This window comes from Porites lutea, chromosome 9 (assembly GCF_958299795.1).
Source record: "Porites lutea chromosome 9, jaPorLute2.1, whole genome shotgun sequence".
Classification (NCBI taxonomy): Eukaryota; Metazoa; Cnidaria; class Anthozoa; order Scleractinia; family Poritidae; genus Porites; species Porites lutea.
Window position 1 is genome coordinate 18147769 of NC_133209.1, and position 18099 is coordinate 18165867.

An 18099-nucleotide genomic window follows, 5' to 3' on the forward strand; every position below is an offset into this window, starting at 1 on the left:
TCCATATCAATTACAAGGAGACATTTACCATTGTTTTAGCTGCACACCGTTGGGCACCTTTCTGGTCAGGTCATCGAGTAGTCGTCAAAACAGACAGTCAGGTGGCTGCAGCCATTCTGAACAAAGGCTCAACCTGTTGCCCGGTGATCATGGACTGGATTCGTTCTCTGTTTTGGCTTAAGGAGTATTACAACTTCAGTTTGTTCGTCAAGCACATTCCAGGAGCAACCAACACTCTAGCAGATAGTATTTCACGCCTTAATGATGTGCACTACTGGCCAACGTTCCAAGCATGGCTCTCCAAATCCTCTAGATCAAATGACTTCGAATCTCACATGTCGCCATTGTCTCTTGCTCTCCTTAGATCCAAGGGATCAGCAGCAACTTGACCGTGAAGTCACCAATTTCCGGCGTCAATCATATGCACCTACTACCAAGTCCACCTACATGAGTCAAATGCGTTCATACCTCTCCTTTTGTGTATACTACGGCTACCAACCTCTCCCAACAGCAGCATTAACCCTTAATCGCTATGCAGCTTTTCTAGCAAGGTCACTCTCAGCATCCTCCATCCCAGCCTATTTAAATGCGATTCGCATTCTACACCTTGAACATGGTCTGTCTGACCCAACCAAAAACAATTTTCAATTGGCATCTACACTTCGAGGAATCAAGCGTGTAAAAGGTTTAACAGTGTCCCAAAAGAAGCCGATTACACCCCAGATCCTATTAGCCTTCAAGAGTCATTTACATTTGGACAGCCCTTTACATGCAACCTTCTGGGCAGTTTGCCTCGTAGCGTTCTTTGGCCTCCTTCGTAAGGCGAATTTGCTATGCAAAGGATCAACAAAGTTTGACCCATCCAAACACCTGCGTCGAGGAGATATCCTCTTCTTCAATGACTGGGCCATCATTATCAATCGATGGTCGAAGACCATCCAATTTAGTCAGCGCATTTTAACTGTTCCGTTACCTCGCATTGCTCCACATCCACTCTGCCCTTACACCGCTCTCAGACATGCCTTTGGCTTGGTACCAGCACCTTTATCGGGCCCAGCCTTTATCATTCCAGCATCCACGGAGGGGGGCCTGACTCCTCTGACTTATGGAAAGTTTGACTGCCTTCTAAAACTAGTCGCAGCCAAGACGAACTTGGACCCGTCTCAAGTTAGTGGACATAGTCTTCGCTCGGGCGGGGCCACTCTGGCTTTTCAAGCTCAAATCCCTGCAGAACTGATTAAGCGTTTAGGAGACTGGCAGTCAGATGCTTATAGGTCTTATATCCACATCCCAGTTAAAGACAGAATGCTAGCAGTTAAGCGTCTCGCTTCGTTTGTTTAGATTTTTTTCCCTTATGGAGACTTTTGTCTGGGGTTAGGTCGTGCCTCCCTTGGGCAAATGTTATTAAATGGAAGGGTTCACTTCGGAGCCCTTCCCTGTTTACCCCAGACTTGATTGTTGTAGTTTTATCTATTTACATTCGTAGAGAGTTAAGTCTAAAATAATTGCATTTATTTGTATTTAACTCTAGCCGAAGGGGGGGGAGGACTGGCACTAGTTTATTTCTTTGTCATGCGCTCTACGCAGTTCTTTCGTCATGTGCTTCAACAGACCGTTACTTCACTGCCCTCCCTTCCCCCCCCTTTTTCTTTTTTTTTTTGTTGTTTTCACGTTTTTCCATGTATTCCTGTTTTGTACATTTGCTGTATCTTGACCGTCTCAGTTGGGCAAATGTTATTAAATGGAAGGGTTCACTTCGGAGCCCTTCCCTGTTTACCCCAGACTTGATTGTTGTAGTTTTATCTATTTACATTCGTAGAGAGTTAATGTTAAAACAAGCCTACAAACCAAAAACATTCAGCTATGCCCTCAAGTATGAATGACACTTAAGCAAAGTAATCTTCCAGAGATGGAGGGTCTAACTGGAAAAACTCAGAGGTTGTGTTACCATAAAGGCAAGTAACTGCATTCCTAAGTAAGGCACAGACAATGTACATTTTCCCAATGGGGCTTAAATCCAGCTTCAAGTCTTTCTTAAAATCTAAAAATTTAAAATAGTTAATGATGTCCCCAAAAATCCACTCGACTGAGGAACGAACTTTACTCATGGACTCATTGAAACTTTGCATCTGATGTGTCAGTACTCCATACTGAAATGGTCTTTGCAGATGAACACGGTGGGGATATGCTGGATCACCATAAATACACATTGCCTGGCCAGTTGGTGAAAATGCATGCCTCTCGAGCTCATTCAACAGACCAGACTCATCCAGCATTGATGCATCATGTTTTCTCCCTTCTGTAAAAGAGATATAGTGGAGTTTTGAAATATTGTTGATGTTGAGCTTACAGTCTTGAAATTTAATACTTCCTTCAAACCAGTTACAGTAATACTATGTAAAGCCAAAACCCTTGTGACCTTGATAGATATGTGTGCTTATTTGAGGCTCAACTCATTTATGTAGAAATACCTACTAATAAATTAACATATAAGTTTTATGTTGTCTCCCTATATACATCTGTTCACAGGTACGGTAAGTTACAAAACAAATGTGTCTATGTCATAACGTACTGCAATGCATGTGAACTCTGACAATTCGTGACAGAGGTCACATGAATAGAATCATTTGAGTTCAGTCTGAAGAAAAAAGCCAACACTACAAGTGGCCAAGGGATTTAAAGAAATCATATGCCTCATGTTTATACCTTCCCATTGCCTTGGTATTAGCCGAAATGAATAATGCACTAACCTACAGGTCCAAAAAGATTTGCGATGAGTCCATTTGGTAGAGCAACTGACTGAAATTTTAGTCCATGTACAAGTTTGTGTCCATTGTATACAGCTCTTTGCATTTCCCCAGGGCGACAAATGGGCCTGACCGTGCCATCCACAAAACCAAAACAATTATCCAGGGCGGCACCTTTTGCAAAAACTGCATCTGCATAGACTTGAAGGCTAGCCGAATCAAGAAGGTTGTGATTGTACTCGGTTATTCTCTGGCCATGGAGGTTGTAAACGAAGTCAACTACTGTGTTACAGATCATGCTCATCACAGGAACAGCGTGACCAAAACGGGGAATTAAATCTGAGTACCTGCAGGGGTAGCTAAATCTTTTCAGCATAATGCATAGCCCTTCAATGCCATTAGTCACGGATCCCTGGCTGCAGGTGAAAGTTTCGGGTAAACCAAGGACTTCTGCCAGCACCGGGATGTCTTCTTTATGGAAGCGAAATTCCGCTTTACATTCATCGTCCTCCATATCTTCAAGATCAAATTTTCCATACTCTTCGTACGGAAATTCGGGATTTTTCGATCGATTTGCATCGAATAGCAAGCAAAATTCCTCGTCGCCTATCACTCCGTTGTCATGACATAGAATCAAAGCATCTCTTGCATGCTTAAAACTCATTTTAACGCGTATTTTTACACACAAAACATAAGATAACAAGCTGAACAAATCAAGCAACAGAGTTAGAGGAAAAGAAAAATTTTTTACTACGACATCAGCTACATGACGAATTAAGCTGCCATATAAGCTTAAAACTTACGTCATGTTTTGAAGCCCCCAATACCCAAGATGTAAGAAAAAAACGCTTCCTAATCCACGATATGAAATGTTTAACATGCTGTAGAATAAACTAAAATGGCCAAAATATTCTGGAAGCAAAATGCCGTCCTTGTCGGCAACAATCTTGAGCTATTTATCCATCGCGTGAGACGGGGACCTAGGCCCAGTCCTTACCGTCCTTTGGCGCGCCGTCGTCCTCTCTCCCGTCCTGGATCTTAAGGTCCCTATTTTGTTTTCAAGACAGGAACCTCGTTCCCAGGTTCTCTCAAGGCAGAGGATATTAATTTTGCGCGCTTTACGACGCACGTTCTGTTGCCAATATTCCCAGAGGAGTCCTGGGTACCAAGAAAGAACCCGGATACGTGTAGACGTGGAAAATTTTGAGTCCGGGAAGCAAAAGCCCTTTCCATAACTTTTAACGTGAGTTTAACATGGGCTTCAACGTCGATCTTTCTAAGAATATTTAAAAATGTATTATTTGCCTTATTGTAACTTAATCCAGGGTATATATTACGTCACGACTGTAGGCCTGGTTACCAATGGTGGCTTTCACGAATGGAAATGAGCATCCGTTTACGAAAGGGAAATAGGCATCTCTGACTGACCCACATTCCTCTATCCTCTCGCAAAAAATCCCGGTTTGACATCTCGCAGCGACTGACCGAGTATTTAATAATGACTGGTACAGAAAGGCTCGAAGGACTTTTAATAATAGAGTGCTTTAGATTCTGAGACGAGGACTAGGAGGAGGACGAGATTTTCTCAGTACTAAGTAGTGCTCTTGCGTGAGCCGACGTAATTTGGGCAGGATAATGTGATAGCCGTCGTTATTCTACTACGAGTTTTAGCGAGAGTGTCGTTGTAGTGGGAACAAGTTTTTGTGTTAAAACGTCTTCAATATAAATAACCGCACTAACTCTTCAGGTGAAAAATAGTACAATGAAGCTCCCCGGGTTGAATATTTTTCGACAATACGCGAAAAAACTTTAAGTTAAATCTTATACTCGTAGTCGTCCTGGTCCTCAAATCTAAAGCTCTCTAATCTATTATCATCTTAACACTCAGATGTGAGAGGTCCAGTGTTAATGTAAGCTAACCTAGAGTTTAGTAGCTTGCTCTTGTAGTGGGGAATCCTCATCTCTGTTGTCTGGCAGTTCTTCCGAAACAGCTTTTCTTGCTTTATGCATAAGGTAACACTTAAAACAGCCTCCAATCAAAGCAATTGTTAAAGCAAGTCCACCAACACAATATCCGACAATTTTCAAAATGGCTCCTGTGGACACTAAACAGAAATAAGGGAAACCGTACCTTAATAAAAGGTGCCGGATGAAAATATACAAAGCTACGTTAGGCTATCTGAAGTGCACACTATTTCAGTGGGTGTTATATCAAGCTTTATTATATGGAGGAGAGTGTTTTACTGGGAGGTGTTTTACTAGTGGCGTATTTTCCGTATGTCACCTATGTGAGTGTCGTATCGTTCAATGACGTCACGATTCCCGCCTTTTGCTTTTGTTGAATTGGTTTCTCCATATAATAAAAAGAACATTACACGTTGGCTCGAAGATATGAATTTTATGTTCTCGTGGCAAGAACAATATCTCACTCGTTCGCTTCGCTCACTCGTGAGATATTGTTCTTGCCACTCGAACATAAAATTCATATCTTCTCGCCACCGTGTAATATCCTCTATATATTGAGCGATACTATCAAAACAGTTTACATTATCTGTTACCAGCACAACGAGATTTTTTAACGAAAGATCGCTCTTATCTTATGCCAAAAAAAAAAACAAAATTCTAGCAAATTTTGTTGAGATGCTGCTAATATTATTCTGTGACATAACAGTGCGCTATCGAAATCTATGGGTTCAAAAGGACATTTTGAGAGAATCGGGTCAAATCTTGTCACTTTACTTTACCTTTTGCAAACAGTAGATACCCCCTTCCCACAACAGCTTGACATCCCTCAGGAGCCAATTGTACATCGGCTCCTGCTACAGCCTGTTGTCTGTTCCTGTCAGAAGGAACGATGCGAAAAGCAAGCACGAGGAATCGCACGAGGTAAAAGAAAAAGGCGAGGAACTCAGATGTGGACTGGGGAGAGGAGCCCTTTCTCTCCCAGTGCCTGAAGGATTTTTTTCTCTTACGCTCGCTTTTCCGGTTCTGCTTGTCCCGACTACAGTGGAACCTCTCCATTGGGACACCTCTATTCAAGGGACATCTCCATTCAAGGGACACACAAATTTGGTGCCGGAAAAATGTTCACATAATCTTTGTAACTGTTACCTCTATTGAAAGGACACCTCTATTTAGGGGAAAGGGACACTTTTGTGGGTCCCAAAGCCCAGGTTTTACTTCCATTCAGCAGGGTTCCCATTAACGCACACGTGTGCGTATTTTGCAATCAAATATTGAAAAGGACGCACGCTTCTTTGAGCGCAAGAGTTTCAGACACACACAAGGACATCTTTGCAACAATCTTGGAAATCCTTACGTGTTTCATCAACTGGCCATTTTGTCTAATTGGGGAATATGTCCACCCAACACAATCTTTGTCTACCGGGCAGAGAAAAAAAAATGATGTAGATCCTCAGCAGTTTTCCTTACCCAAAAAGGGTGTCTTCAAGTCCAAATGGCTTGAAGAATTTTCATGGTTAATGTATATTTCCACCGATGACCAGATGAAATGCAAAACATGTGTAGATGCAAACGGATGTCTCGGAAAACCATCCCAATCCTCTGCACATGGTGCAACTAATTTTCAGCGATCAGCCTTAGATCGCCATCAGTTGGGAAATTAACATCCCACAGCTGTGCAAATCAACAAAGAAGATCTCACGAAAAGTTCATGTGAAAGAAAAATCAGGTACGGCTTTTAAAGTCTTTAGTAAGAACAGCTCTGTTTGTGGCAAAGGAAGAAATTGTAGACCGCAAATTACCCCCTCTAACTCTTGTAATCACACATACACACAAAATAGGTCTTGGGACCCTTTAAAGCGAAAAGGACCTTCAATTTCCTGGGACTGGGGGTCCTAAGGACCTCTAACTTTTTAAACGAATGGAAACTCCACTATTCAGGGGAAAAGTGGGTAGATAAGTTTACGTGTACACTTCTCACAATTACGATGACAGCTTTCACAGCATGAGCTATCTCACCTAAATTTGTGTTCTGCACTTGTGGGAACTCAACACACCATATTGCAGGGCGAAGTTAATCGCGATTTTTCACTCATTATCTTGCTGCATTAAATAATGAATGCAGCATATTTTCTTTGTCTGGATAATTATTAACAAACATAAACCAACCTCTACTCAGGCGACACCTCAAATGAGGGGACACTTGCCTGAGTCCCGAGGGTGTTCCCTGAACAGAGGTTCCACTGCAACCGAGCCTCGAAAAGGTTACGGGTAGACCCAATCTTGCGCGAAGTAAAGGAACTACGACTCTCTGCTACTGGTAACTCGCCTTGGTGTCTACCTTTCATGGATTTGGTGGGGAGGGTACTTGGCATGAGACCTATGTGTCCTATGTAGGAAAGCAAAGGTGGCGTAGTGGTGAGAGCACTCGCCTCCCACCAATGTGGCCCGGGTTCAAATCCCGGCGTCGAAGCCTTATGTGGGTTAAGTTTGTTGTTGGTTCTCTCCCTTGCGCCGAGAGGTTTTTGTCCGGATAGCCCGGTTTTCCCCTCTCCATAAAAACCAGCACTTCCAATTTCCAATTCGATCTGGAACGCACGGACACGTTTCAAAGAGTTCTCATGAACTCTTAACCGCGCCGCGGGTAAACAAATTACAATTTAAAATTTTGTCCCATTTTTGTACACACCCGTCGGGTAGGTTGCTGTTCAATAAAAAAGAAGAGGCTAGAAAACCAAAAGTTACTTTCACCATTACAAACTTACTTTTCGTCTTGTAGCTGGCTTTAAATCCAGGATACTTTGTCTTTCCACTGGATTTGAATGTCAAACGCATAGCCGAGGAATCTGATGTTATTGGTTCAGGTATATCCGCTCCACAAAACTTTCCAACTAGTTCACTCGTATCAAACTGACCATCACGGACTTCCACATAATCATCAGAACAGTCACTGGATCGAGACAGATTGAAGTAATCAAAGGACAGCCTTATTTCGTAATTAGAATCCACAATGATGAGCCAGATGCACTTGACATCGTCATCGTAAGGTAGAGGATAGATGTAGCTTGCAAGTTCCCCAGTTTTCGTCTCTAACTTGGTAATGTCGAAGCGTTCAGTACAGGAAATAGAAGCTGGTACTAAAATTTAAAAAATAAAATGGTATTAGGGCTTCGTGTCGCGTTCCTCCCCAACGAACATTCGTTATTGACCAAGATGACTGGATATTGGCCAAGTTTACGCACCGAGAGGTCGAGCTATATAAAATGCAATAAAGAAGAACGAGGCCAATAACCAACAACCTTGAACGAACTAGCTAACCTTGGGTTTCAGAGACTTTTCCTGCACGATTTTGGGGGTTTGGTCAAGTCTTAAGAGTGACCCAGGCTTTGCCTCTCATGGTTCCGCTTGCGCAGACGCCAAAGCATTTCACCTCAGACAAGCAGAAAACCTCTGGTACTCAGGATAGAACAAGCCCGGTAAGTAAAGAATTTTTGAGCTATTTTGAAAAAATAGCTCATATGTCAGTGGGGTGAGCGTATGTATCTTTGTGGCTTTGTATCTTTGTATGTTGGGATGTTTGTTGCAAGAGCCAATAAGGTTGAAGGTACTATGAGTTGATGCTTAGGAACCAATGAGATCTTGGCATCTCTTTAAACATGGAATTGGTAAAGGTCGAACAAGGGCACTTTGAGACCGCCATCTTGACCCTTCACAATTTTTTCGTCTTTTATTACGGGTACATAAAATATCTTCATGATTCAAACGCTGTGAACAGTGATGCAGCTGTTTAAGGGTTCATATTTAAGTGTGGATGCTGCTTCGAGGCATGCATTTCTGACCTAATTCGGCTATCGGTACAACGCACGACAGTATGAGTTCTGTTTCACCTGCTACAACTGGGTAGAGTATAAAAGATCATATAATTTCAAATCTCTTCCAATGAAGCAATAATTGATATTTAGATATAGACTTTAATTCGAAAGTATGCGCCCAATAAAATGTAGTTTTAGAAGTTTAAAAGGCAGCTTATTTTTTTGAAAGCTGTATCGAGTATTGTTAATCCTGTAAACAAGCTTTAACAATATTATTCTCTCGCTTACAAAGTTCAACCGATCTTTTTCGTTCTATTTAGTAAAGATGCGTAACTTAAGTAGAAACAGTAGCGTTAGGGAATAAAATTGGAAGAAGCTAGTTGACACAATAAGTAGATACTGTTATATTGAGTGGAGCAACATGATATAAGCAGAAATATATTTCAGCAGTTTGATAATTTTTTTGGAAGTTAATAAATGTTAGGATATCAATCTTGACGTTGCATGAAACATAATTTAATTGCAGATGTTGTAATAAAGCCGAGGTGATTTCTTAAAATCGTTTGAGAAAATTTTGTAGTAAAACAATTTGCCTCTTTTTTACGTACGAATTGTGAAAAGGCCAAAGATCAACATCTTCACATGCAAATTGCGTTCATGAGTTATTTTTATAATTCTGTTTACTAGATTACTATGTGATAACTCGAATTCCCTCACGTACGAACCACGAAAGGGGGCAAAGTCCAAGACTTTCACGTGCCAGCTGTGTGACTGTACATCTCATGCAGATTGGCTTTTCACAATAATAATAGTAACTTGGACGTATGAAGACCTGTTTTGTTTAGTAACCAATGCCTTAAAAAAGGCTCTTGTCTTTTAAGAAGCAATGGCTTTTAAAACATGACGAAATAAGTTGTCGGAGTTAAAGACTGTTTCACAAATGTTAATAAATGTTAGGTTATCAACCTTGACGTTGCATGAAACATAATTTAATTCCAGATGTTATAATGAAGCCGAGGTGATTTCTTAAAATCGTTTGAGAAAATTTTGTAGTAAACAATTTGCCCTTTTTTACGTACGAATTGTAAAAGGGCCAAAGACCAACATCTTCACGTGCAAATTGTGTGCGTGAGTTATTTTTATAATTCTGTTTACTAGATTACTGAATGATAACTCGAATTCCCTCACGTACGAACAACGAAAGGGGGCAAAGTCCAACACTTTCACGTGCCAGCTGTGTGACTGTACATCTCATGCAGATTGGCTTTTCACAATGATAAATAGTAACTTGGACGTATGAAGACCTGTTTCGTTTTGTAACCAATGCCTTAAAATAGGCTCTTGTCTTTTAAGAAGCAATAGCTTTTAAAACATGAAGAAATAAGTTGTCGGAGTTAAAGACTATTCACTGAGTAGAATCGCACCTGAAAACCTCGTGAATTATGATGATGCAACCATCTACCACAATGATAAAAATCCTGGTATTTCGTAACTATTCAGTATTCGATGAGTCACATTTTGGCTTAAGAAACTCCGAGGAAACCTTAGAGTTTTCCTTCTAATCAACGTTTGGTGAGTAGAAATTTATTTCACTTTAACGATTTGTTTAACTTGCATGATGTAACAGGGAAAGACAGAGGAAAGTGAATATATAGCTTGAGGATCGACTCAGCTGAGCGTTTCGCGTTTTCATTTATGTACCACAATACGCAATTTCGCATGAAAACCCAATCTACATTTAGGATGAAAGAGGTAGATTCATCACTCTTGGTAAGGTTACACCGAAGCATTAAAGCAGTCAAAATAGCTCATGCACGTTTAACGTGCCTATGTTTTTATTGAGGAACCAACGTGGGAAATCCCAAGCGGGCAGGATGAGCCGAGCTTGCCCGCTCGGTAAGTCAATCAAAACGAAGTATTCACTTCACCTTGCCCACTCGTGGATTCAGATGTACAATATAAGAAGGTATGTGTTCAAGTCAAGAAGAGGAAACTTTAACAACAACGACGGCGACGGCTACGAAAACGTCACTTAAAAAGTGAATTCGCGCTACTTCAAACTTAATCATAACTATAACAAAATTCTCAAATCTGATTTGCTCTCAACTGCCCTGATTTCAGCCTTAATAGGACAGTTTAATAGGACAGTACGCGTCATGCCTAAGTAATTGGACAGTACGCGCCATCACGCGCGCGCTTAAATGGCTTTTTTTTTTCATTGCTAGCGAAAAAATCTTGGAATTTCTTGTGTTTTGATTTAAAAAGAGCCCTATATATCACAAATTTTGTTAAAGTTATGATTAATTGGTAACAGAACTTCGTGTCGTCCAATTCGGTCTGTAATCATACTCGTGATTAAACAAATCGGACTCCCGCTACGCGGTCGTCCGATTTTGTTAATCACTCGTATGATTACAGACCGAATTGGACTCCACTCAGTCCTGTTACCATTACTTATCGCGCTTATTCCAAGCATCTCGTTTAATTCTCCAAAAGTTGGCAAAGTGTTTTGGAGTTGATTCTAGAGGACTGTTTCAAAGTTCAAGAAAAGAAAAAGAAAGTTGTTTCTCTTGTGTTCCCATCCTCGACAAAACGTGAAATTAGGCTAAGAAATGTACAAAAAAAGTGTGATGCACATGCAACATGCAAAGTTGTTGTTTTGCAAATATAACCTATCACATTTTTGCCGTTCTCGTTGCCGTCGCGGTCATCGTTGCTTTAAGCTCCTTAATATCATGCAGGGAAGTAGGCTTGGCGCATCAAAATGGAACGAGCGAAAACCGTGATTGTTTTGGGCCCAACAGGTTGGAAACAAATGTGGGTCAAACCTATGACCGTTTTGGCTTAAAATGGCATTCGAATCAGTGACCGCTTTTGCCCACGTAGGGTCAAACTGTGACCTTAAGAGGAGCTCGGATTGTGCCGAGCTCATGGCTTTAGGGAAATAATCCTGTTTGCTCAGTTACTTTCATTTTACAAGTTTTAAGTTAATTATCGGGACCAAGACGTATCTACATAACAGAAGCTTATAGCCAGCCTTAGACTGCTAGCAGTCCCTTTTCAGGCACGTAGTCGTGAAGTAATATGTAAAAAAACTAGGCGAGTGCTTCATCTCGGGTGATGAAGCACGAAGCCCGAGTTTTTGACATGCAAATGCAAATGCAGGTGTTTCATCTCTGATGAAAAAAAAAAGTTTCATCTCTGATGAAAAGCTGCTGGTGGCGTTTTATCTGGTTTTTCATTAGGTATCAAGATTCATACACCTGAGCCAAATGGTCGTCATTTATTGACTTTTGACTGCATGAATAATTAATAAGTTTGAGAATGCCAAATGAATGGCGAGAGAAACTGAACGAACCGAAAGAAGAGCTGGGTAGGGGAAAGGGGAAAAGCAACCCTCTATACTCCTGCTTCCTCTCTAGTTTCCAATTGGTTAGAATTCTTTTCTTTTTCCCCTTTCTTACGACGTTTGCTCGCTTGATTTGCTGGCCCGTACAACAAAACTGAGTAACCGCTAGCATTCTACACTCTTTAAACCTTACCGCGATCTACAGCCTCAAACACAGCATCGAAAAAAACGTCGCCAACCAAATACTCCTGGCGAGAATCATATTGAACCAAAAGGTGACGACCACTGGAGAAAACATTTAAGTTATAGTCTTTCCCACAAAACTTCTTCAATAAGTTGCCTGATGAACTTTTACCATCAAAGATCTGGAGAGAGGAACTGCCACAACTGTAACCCAGGCGAAATGCCTTGATTCTCAATCTCACAAGGTATCCCTCGGGTACTGTTATCACCCAAGTACACATGATCTTAGTCGGGTAGTCCTGTGGGTAGAGCGGCGAGAAGAGGCTTCCTGATGAACTTGTCAGGGGTATGATGTTGTTTTGACCTGGATTTTTGCACGCTCCCATGGCCGCTGAAAATTGAATGACAGTACAAATTATTAACCTTTGTTCACACTAGCTTTTGTACATTCAAAGCCGCCACCACCCCCCCCCCCTCCCCCTTCATACACCCGCTCCGAATCTTTCTGAGGGTTGGGGCGATTGTACACATGCTGTGTCTACACATACAAGTTTAACGCGAAAATTTTCATTTGCTCGTTTTTTCGTGTACCGACGAAAACTAGCGCAATTTTTTTAATGACAAATTTCGTTCCCGATAAAATTGGCTAACAAAACACGCGAAACGTTCTTTGTGTTTACGACTTGTGCTACGAATAATGTGACATTATCAGAGTTGACAGTACACCAAAACTCCTTTAGACATTCTAAATTCTCTTTATTAGTTCAGCCTCACTAGCCTTTGTGTTAAGAGGTTATTACTTTTAGTCGTTTATTTTATTTTACCTCATTTAGTTCATCTTTCTACAGCGTAATACCCTGAAATACTTACGGTTAGCGAGGACCTTGTAGCTTGCATGGAATCCTGGGTACATTTTAAACATGTCAGTGACAAAATTCACAAACACATTTGACTGGTTGGACACAATAACCGGAGGAAGGGAAGAACCGCAGAATCTGGCAATTAACTCCCAACGCCTTACAGTTATGTCTTTGCTCTGCCTAATTTCTACAAAGTCAGCTTCACAGTTCTCCGATTGTTGTAAATTAAATGAATGAAATGTTAACTGTATGATAAATCCAGCCGGACGATAAATATGCCAGGAACACTTGGCGTTATTAGGGTAATGGACAGGATATGAAAAGCTGGCAAATTCTCCCTGATCGTCTTCCAGCAAACTTTCATCTAGATCTCTTGAACAAGAATAGTTTGCAGGTCGCTCCCTGATAGTTTCATACGTAGCTAAGAATCCATTGTAAGAGGCCCTGCGCAAGGAATTATACTCAACAAGCAAACTGTTCCCCTTGGAGAACACAACTTCCTCGAATAAGCTGCAGAATTTTCCAAGTGATATGCGTGTAGAATTTGTCGCATCAAAAACGTTTACAAAGTTTTCTTTACAATCTTCATATTTTCTCCAAAATGTTAGCTTGATAAACCGCCCGATTGGTACTGTGATATTCCAAGTGCAGGTTCCATTTCCTGGAAATGAGGGGAAGCCAGGGGTCGAGAAAGTCAGTCCGTCACCATCCACTTGGACAATGCTGTTTTGTTTTGGGTCGCAAGTTCCTGATATAACTGTACATAAAAAATCCAAACATGTTTTTGCAATTTTTAAAGCACGTTTCATTAACTTCAGTTAGCAATTTCTGGTTGTTCCAACTCATGCCCACTCTGTGTCAAGCAACTCTAAGCTTTTGAGAAAGCGTAGCATTTCTGACAAAGAGAAAGAGAAGGAAGAACTAGACTTTTGCCTGGTTAGCTCAGATAGCCGGTAAAGTGCCGCCATGCCAAGCGGGAGCTAGATGTATCAAAAGCAATTGTCTAGACCTGCCTCACAATGCAGCAGTAACTCTCACAATGATATATGATGTTCATTGAGTAAATATTTTAAGAATCCAATACAGGATTAAATTTTTTATTAAATTTTCCTCGGATTACAGATGTGAAAGAAATTAAAAGTCACAGGGTTCTCATTAAGTGTTAAAGTAGACAGCTATGTTTTAAAAGTAGGTGGCTTGGTAACTTGAATCGCCAGCCCTCTAGCGATTTTTCGCCGTTTTTGCCACTGCGTGCATTTCTGGACATAAGTGACAATTTCAGGCTTTCGCTCTCACTTACCCTTTTTTCCCAAAAAGAAGACAGCTCAAACCTCCCATTCGCCGGTTTTTTAGCCGGCTGCAAGCATGAGAAACCTAAAGTCCAGCATCAATTATTGCATCGAACAGTTTACTAGGTGTTCTTCTTTGGGATCCGCGCCCAAAATCACGCACAGATCACGAATCGCAAAAATCTGGTTTAGATTTGAATCCGCTCGGAATGCTGATTCTTTAGACCTAAAATCTTTTTTAATTCCAGAAAAGAAACCGCAATCCGTTCCTGGATTGAACTATCTGGATTTCGAGTTAGATCTCCCAAAGAAACGCACCCTTAGTTTGAAGAAAAATTCAATAAAACCTTGCATCCCGGCTCACCCTTAAAGTGATCCCAGCAATGCCATTCTCCCCTTATTAGTGACTGGGTAAAGCTTCACGATCTCTTGCATAAAGAGAGCATCCCTTTCCACACACACACAAACACAAACTAATTCACGAGTATTCTTACCTGTAGGAACTGATGTAAAATTTGCAACAAACCCTGGGCCACCTGTACCAAAACTATAAAGACCAAAGACGTTGATGCTCAGTTCGTTACCCATGGAGAAAACTGTAAACGAAGCTTTATGACCTGAACGTCTGATCGACTGAGCTAAATTCCACCCAGGAAGAGCATCCGCAATTGTAACATAATCACTGTAGGCCAAGCTAAAGGAGATAAAATCAACTCGCACCACATTTCCCGCAGGTGCAAGAATCGTCCATGAACATTCTCTGATCAGGCTATAGTCATAGCCCTGGGGAAATCCTGGGGTAGTGATGGTACCAGAGGAATCTTTGAGTAAAATACCCATGTTTTCTTCATAAGAGTTTCCAGAGGAACAAGAGCGAACTGCAAAGAGATAAACAGTAGAATCTCCCGTAAGCGACCACCCAAAATAGTTTAGTGATCGCTTTAAGGCTCTTGGAGCGTTGCGGTGACGAGACAAAAACTCCTGCAAGGGAGACTGGCGAGGTGGTCGGTTACGAGAAGAGGTCGCGACACATCTACTTTTTGAGAGAAATAGTTACGTCACGTTGCCATGGTAGCAAAATTTTTGGATGACAGCAAACCGATAAAGTCACCTAAAAGTCTATTTGCACTATTTCAAACTTCACCGATCTTATTCAATTTCATTTATTTTGGCAAATCTTGGCGAAATTTTCTTTAGGACCGTATCTATCGTTATCTAAGGTTAGAAAAAGAAAAGGACAATTTTTGTGTTGTGTTCACCTACTCCATAAAGCGGGGGCTCGTGAAATTAGGAAGTTTCGTGTCGTAGTGGTGCAACGACGACAAAGAAATGTACAAAATAGCCTGATGCCCTTGCAAAGTTGTTGTTTGTTAACATAAACATATTATTTTTTGCCGTTCTCCTTGCCGTCGCCGTCGTGGTTTTGTTGTCATCCAGAAATAGTGCTACCATGGTAACGTAACGTCACACTTCTCCTCTCTATTGCGTGCCATTTGTAAGTTACATCCGCGTTGTCAATGAATGCACTCGTACCCAGATCTCTTGCCCACTAAGCTGAGTATAAAGGCGCGCTGCAAAGCATTGTTTTATTCAATTTGTACCCATACTAGTAAACTGGTAACACCTGACCAAAGAGAAAAATAATAGAGTAAGCAGAGTAAGGGCAGTGTTTGGGAAAAACTTGAGAATATGTCCTTTGGGCAAGAGGCTCTCACATTCTATTCTGCCTGCCCGGCACCACTTCTTGCTCGTCTTAGTTAACCCTTTAAATCCCAATAGTGATCAACAACAATTTTCTCCTAACAACGTCCCTATATCGGTAAATCGGTAAAAAGATCTCGTCTAGACTAAGTATTCTGCGTCGAGCGCGTAAGGTTCTTCCCAAGCCAACTTGGCAAATGCTCTACAATACTTTAGTCTTGCCATTGTTCAATTACTGTTCGCCTGTCTGGGACAGTTGTGGGGTAGGGAGCAAAGCCTATCTAGATAAGCTAAACAGACGTGCCGCATGTATTATTGAAGGTCGATCTATCGGGGCTGAGGAGTTAAAATCAACACTTGGCTGGCCCAGCCTACAAGCACGCAGAAATTACGTCAAATGCGTCTTAGTCCCTAAGTGTCTTCACGGAATAGCGCCTTCGTACTTACTTACAGAGTTTAGGCACGCGCACTTTTTCCATGGCTATAACACCAAAAGCCGTGATTTGCTGCGTCCCCCCTTCGCAAAAACTACTAAATACCAAGGTAGCTTCAGAGTAAACGGTGCTCGGACCTACAACACCCTGCCGAGAATAATTAGACAAGTAGAGACCCTCAATGAATTTAAAATCAAGTTAAAGCGCCATTTTAAACAGTAATGCCTGCGGTAGACACTTATGTCCAGGATCGATGTGTTGCGTCAGGGCTCCATTTAACTAGCTCTGCTAAATTGGATGCCCCTGGATAAATAGTGATTTAAAAAAAAATTGTTGCCAAGAGAAACGGTTATGAGAGTTCATAAAATGATCACTAAGTCTCTCAACTAATTCTTTAAATAAATGTACGAAGATCAGTATGGAGAATTTAGATGTCGATATTGGGGCTTAAAATGATTTTGTTAGTGGATAACTCGCTGGACCCTTGCCCATCGGGTAAGTACATGTAAAGCTTTCAGCGTTTCAGTTGCTCAGCAACATTGGATCAATTTAGGTTTCTGGGAAACTGCCCACCTACCCCTCCCCTACGCCATCATTTTGCGCTAAGTGAGAAGTCAGTGTTAATGTCAGCTTAGGGGAGGGGTAGGTGGGCAGTTTCCCAGAAACCTAAAAATTGATCCAGAATATCTACTTGTCCTGCCCGACTAACTGACAGCACTTTTTTCGTGCCCTAAAGGGAACAAAGCAATGGCAACGCTTGAAACCAGTCCTCAATGTTGTCTTTGAACCACTTTGCCATAATTCTTCCTACATAAAAGAGTCCTAGGGGGCTTACCATTTACTTGGAAAAACTGGAAATTTCAGTTGGAAAGTCAAATGGTTCACGCCATTCCGTTCCTGGGAAGCTTCTAAAAATATGGGCTGTGGTTTGTAATGAAGTAATTTTTCTACTGAGTCTTTGTATTGCTCAGCTGATTTGGATATAGTTTGACGCAGTTCGTCTTCCCACCCCGTCAAATTCTATAGTTTTATGTTTATGCACAGAATTTCCACGCGGGTGGTTTGTGTAAATAGTAAGCACCCCTCTCCTTGCTATTTTCCTTTATTTTTTATGGCTAAAATTATAATCTCATCAACGTTTTAGTGATCTGGTAGCCTGTGCAGGGTGCAAAAAAAGTCAGTTTTATAGCCTGTCATTCAGGAAAGCTCTAGCTAGCATCTACTAGCCCACAAGTCATTTTAACTAGACCCAAAACCCTTTTTGATTAGCAGGATTTATTACAATCCTGCTGTAATTTGAATTTTCCCCAAAAACAGCACTTGCCCGTCAGGCAAGTTAAGAACAAAAATCACAAGCCTGATAGCAAATTATCCAATAGCCCCAGGCTATTGGACACGACTTTCTTTACAAGCTGCAGTGTAGCAGGTGTTTCTGTTTGAGTTAATGCACTTAAGCTGGAACAAGAGCAAAAGAATAAAAAATAACCTTCTCTGACTCCTCTCCCACCCCCCTACTCCCATTTTTTGTTTTCATGCAATAGCTCAAACAGAAATGCTTGCTATGTAAGTTTAATAGTGATCAGAACTGATTAGGTCACTAGCTACTCAATCCACTAAGGCTCTTGCAGAACTGAAAGCTCAGAATTTTCTCTTTGATGTGGTAACAAAAAATTTATTATGTTTTAACAAAAATATTTTGGATTAATTACCACCAGTAATCTTACCCGGATGAAGAGATGAGTACTCAATAGTTAACTCATCA

General features: G+C 41.2%; 2 protein-coding genes across 2 annotated transcripts in view; one reads left to right on the forward strand and one right to left on the reverse strand.

The window, feature by feature from the left end:
- The first annotated feature begins 447 nt into the window (after positions 1-447).
- On the forward strand, positions 448-1341 carry LOC140948988 (integrase/recombinase xerD homolog). The gene has a single exon (XM_073398242.1). The coding sequence runs from the start codon at positions 448-450 to the stop codon at positions 1339-1341; it is 894 nt and encodes a 297-aa protein (XP_073254343.1).
- Positions 1342-4210: 2869 nt separating this feature from the next.
- LOC140948989 (tolloid-like protein 2) overlaps positions 4211-18099 on the reverse strand; it is a 53357-nt gene continuing 39468 nt past the window's right edge. Inside the window, exons 4-8 of the mRNA XM_073398243.1 lie at positions 14697-15080; positions 12924-13670; positions 12064-12444; positions 7475-7846; positions 4211-4852 (exon numbers count right to left, since the gene is read on the reverse strand). Coding sequence (XP_073254344.1) covers positions 4668-4852; positions 7475-7846; positions 12064-12444; positions 12924-13670; positions 14697-15080 — 2069 coding nt within the window. The 3' untranslated portion in view covers positions 4211-4667. The remainder of the gene's footprint in view (positions 4853-7474; positions 7847-12063; positions 12445-12923; positions 13671-14696; positions 15081-18099) is intronic.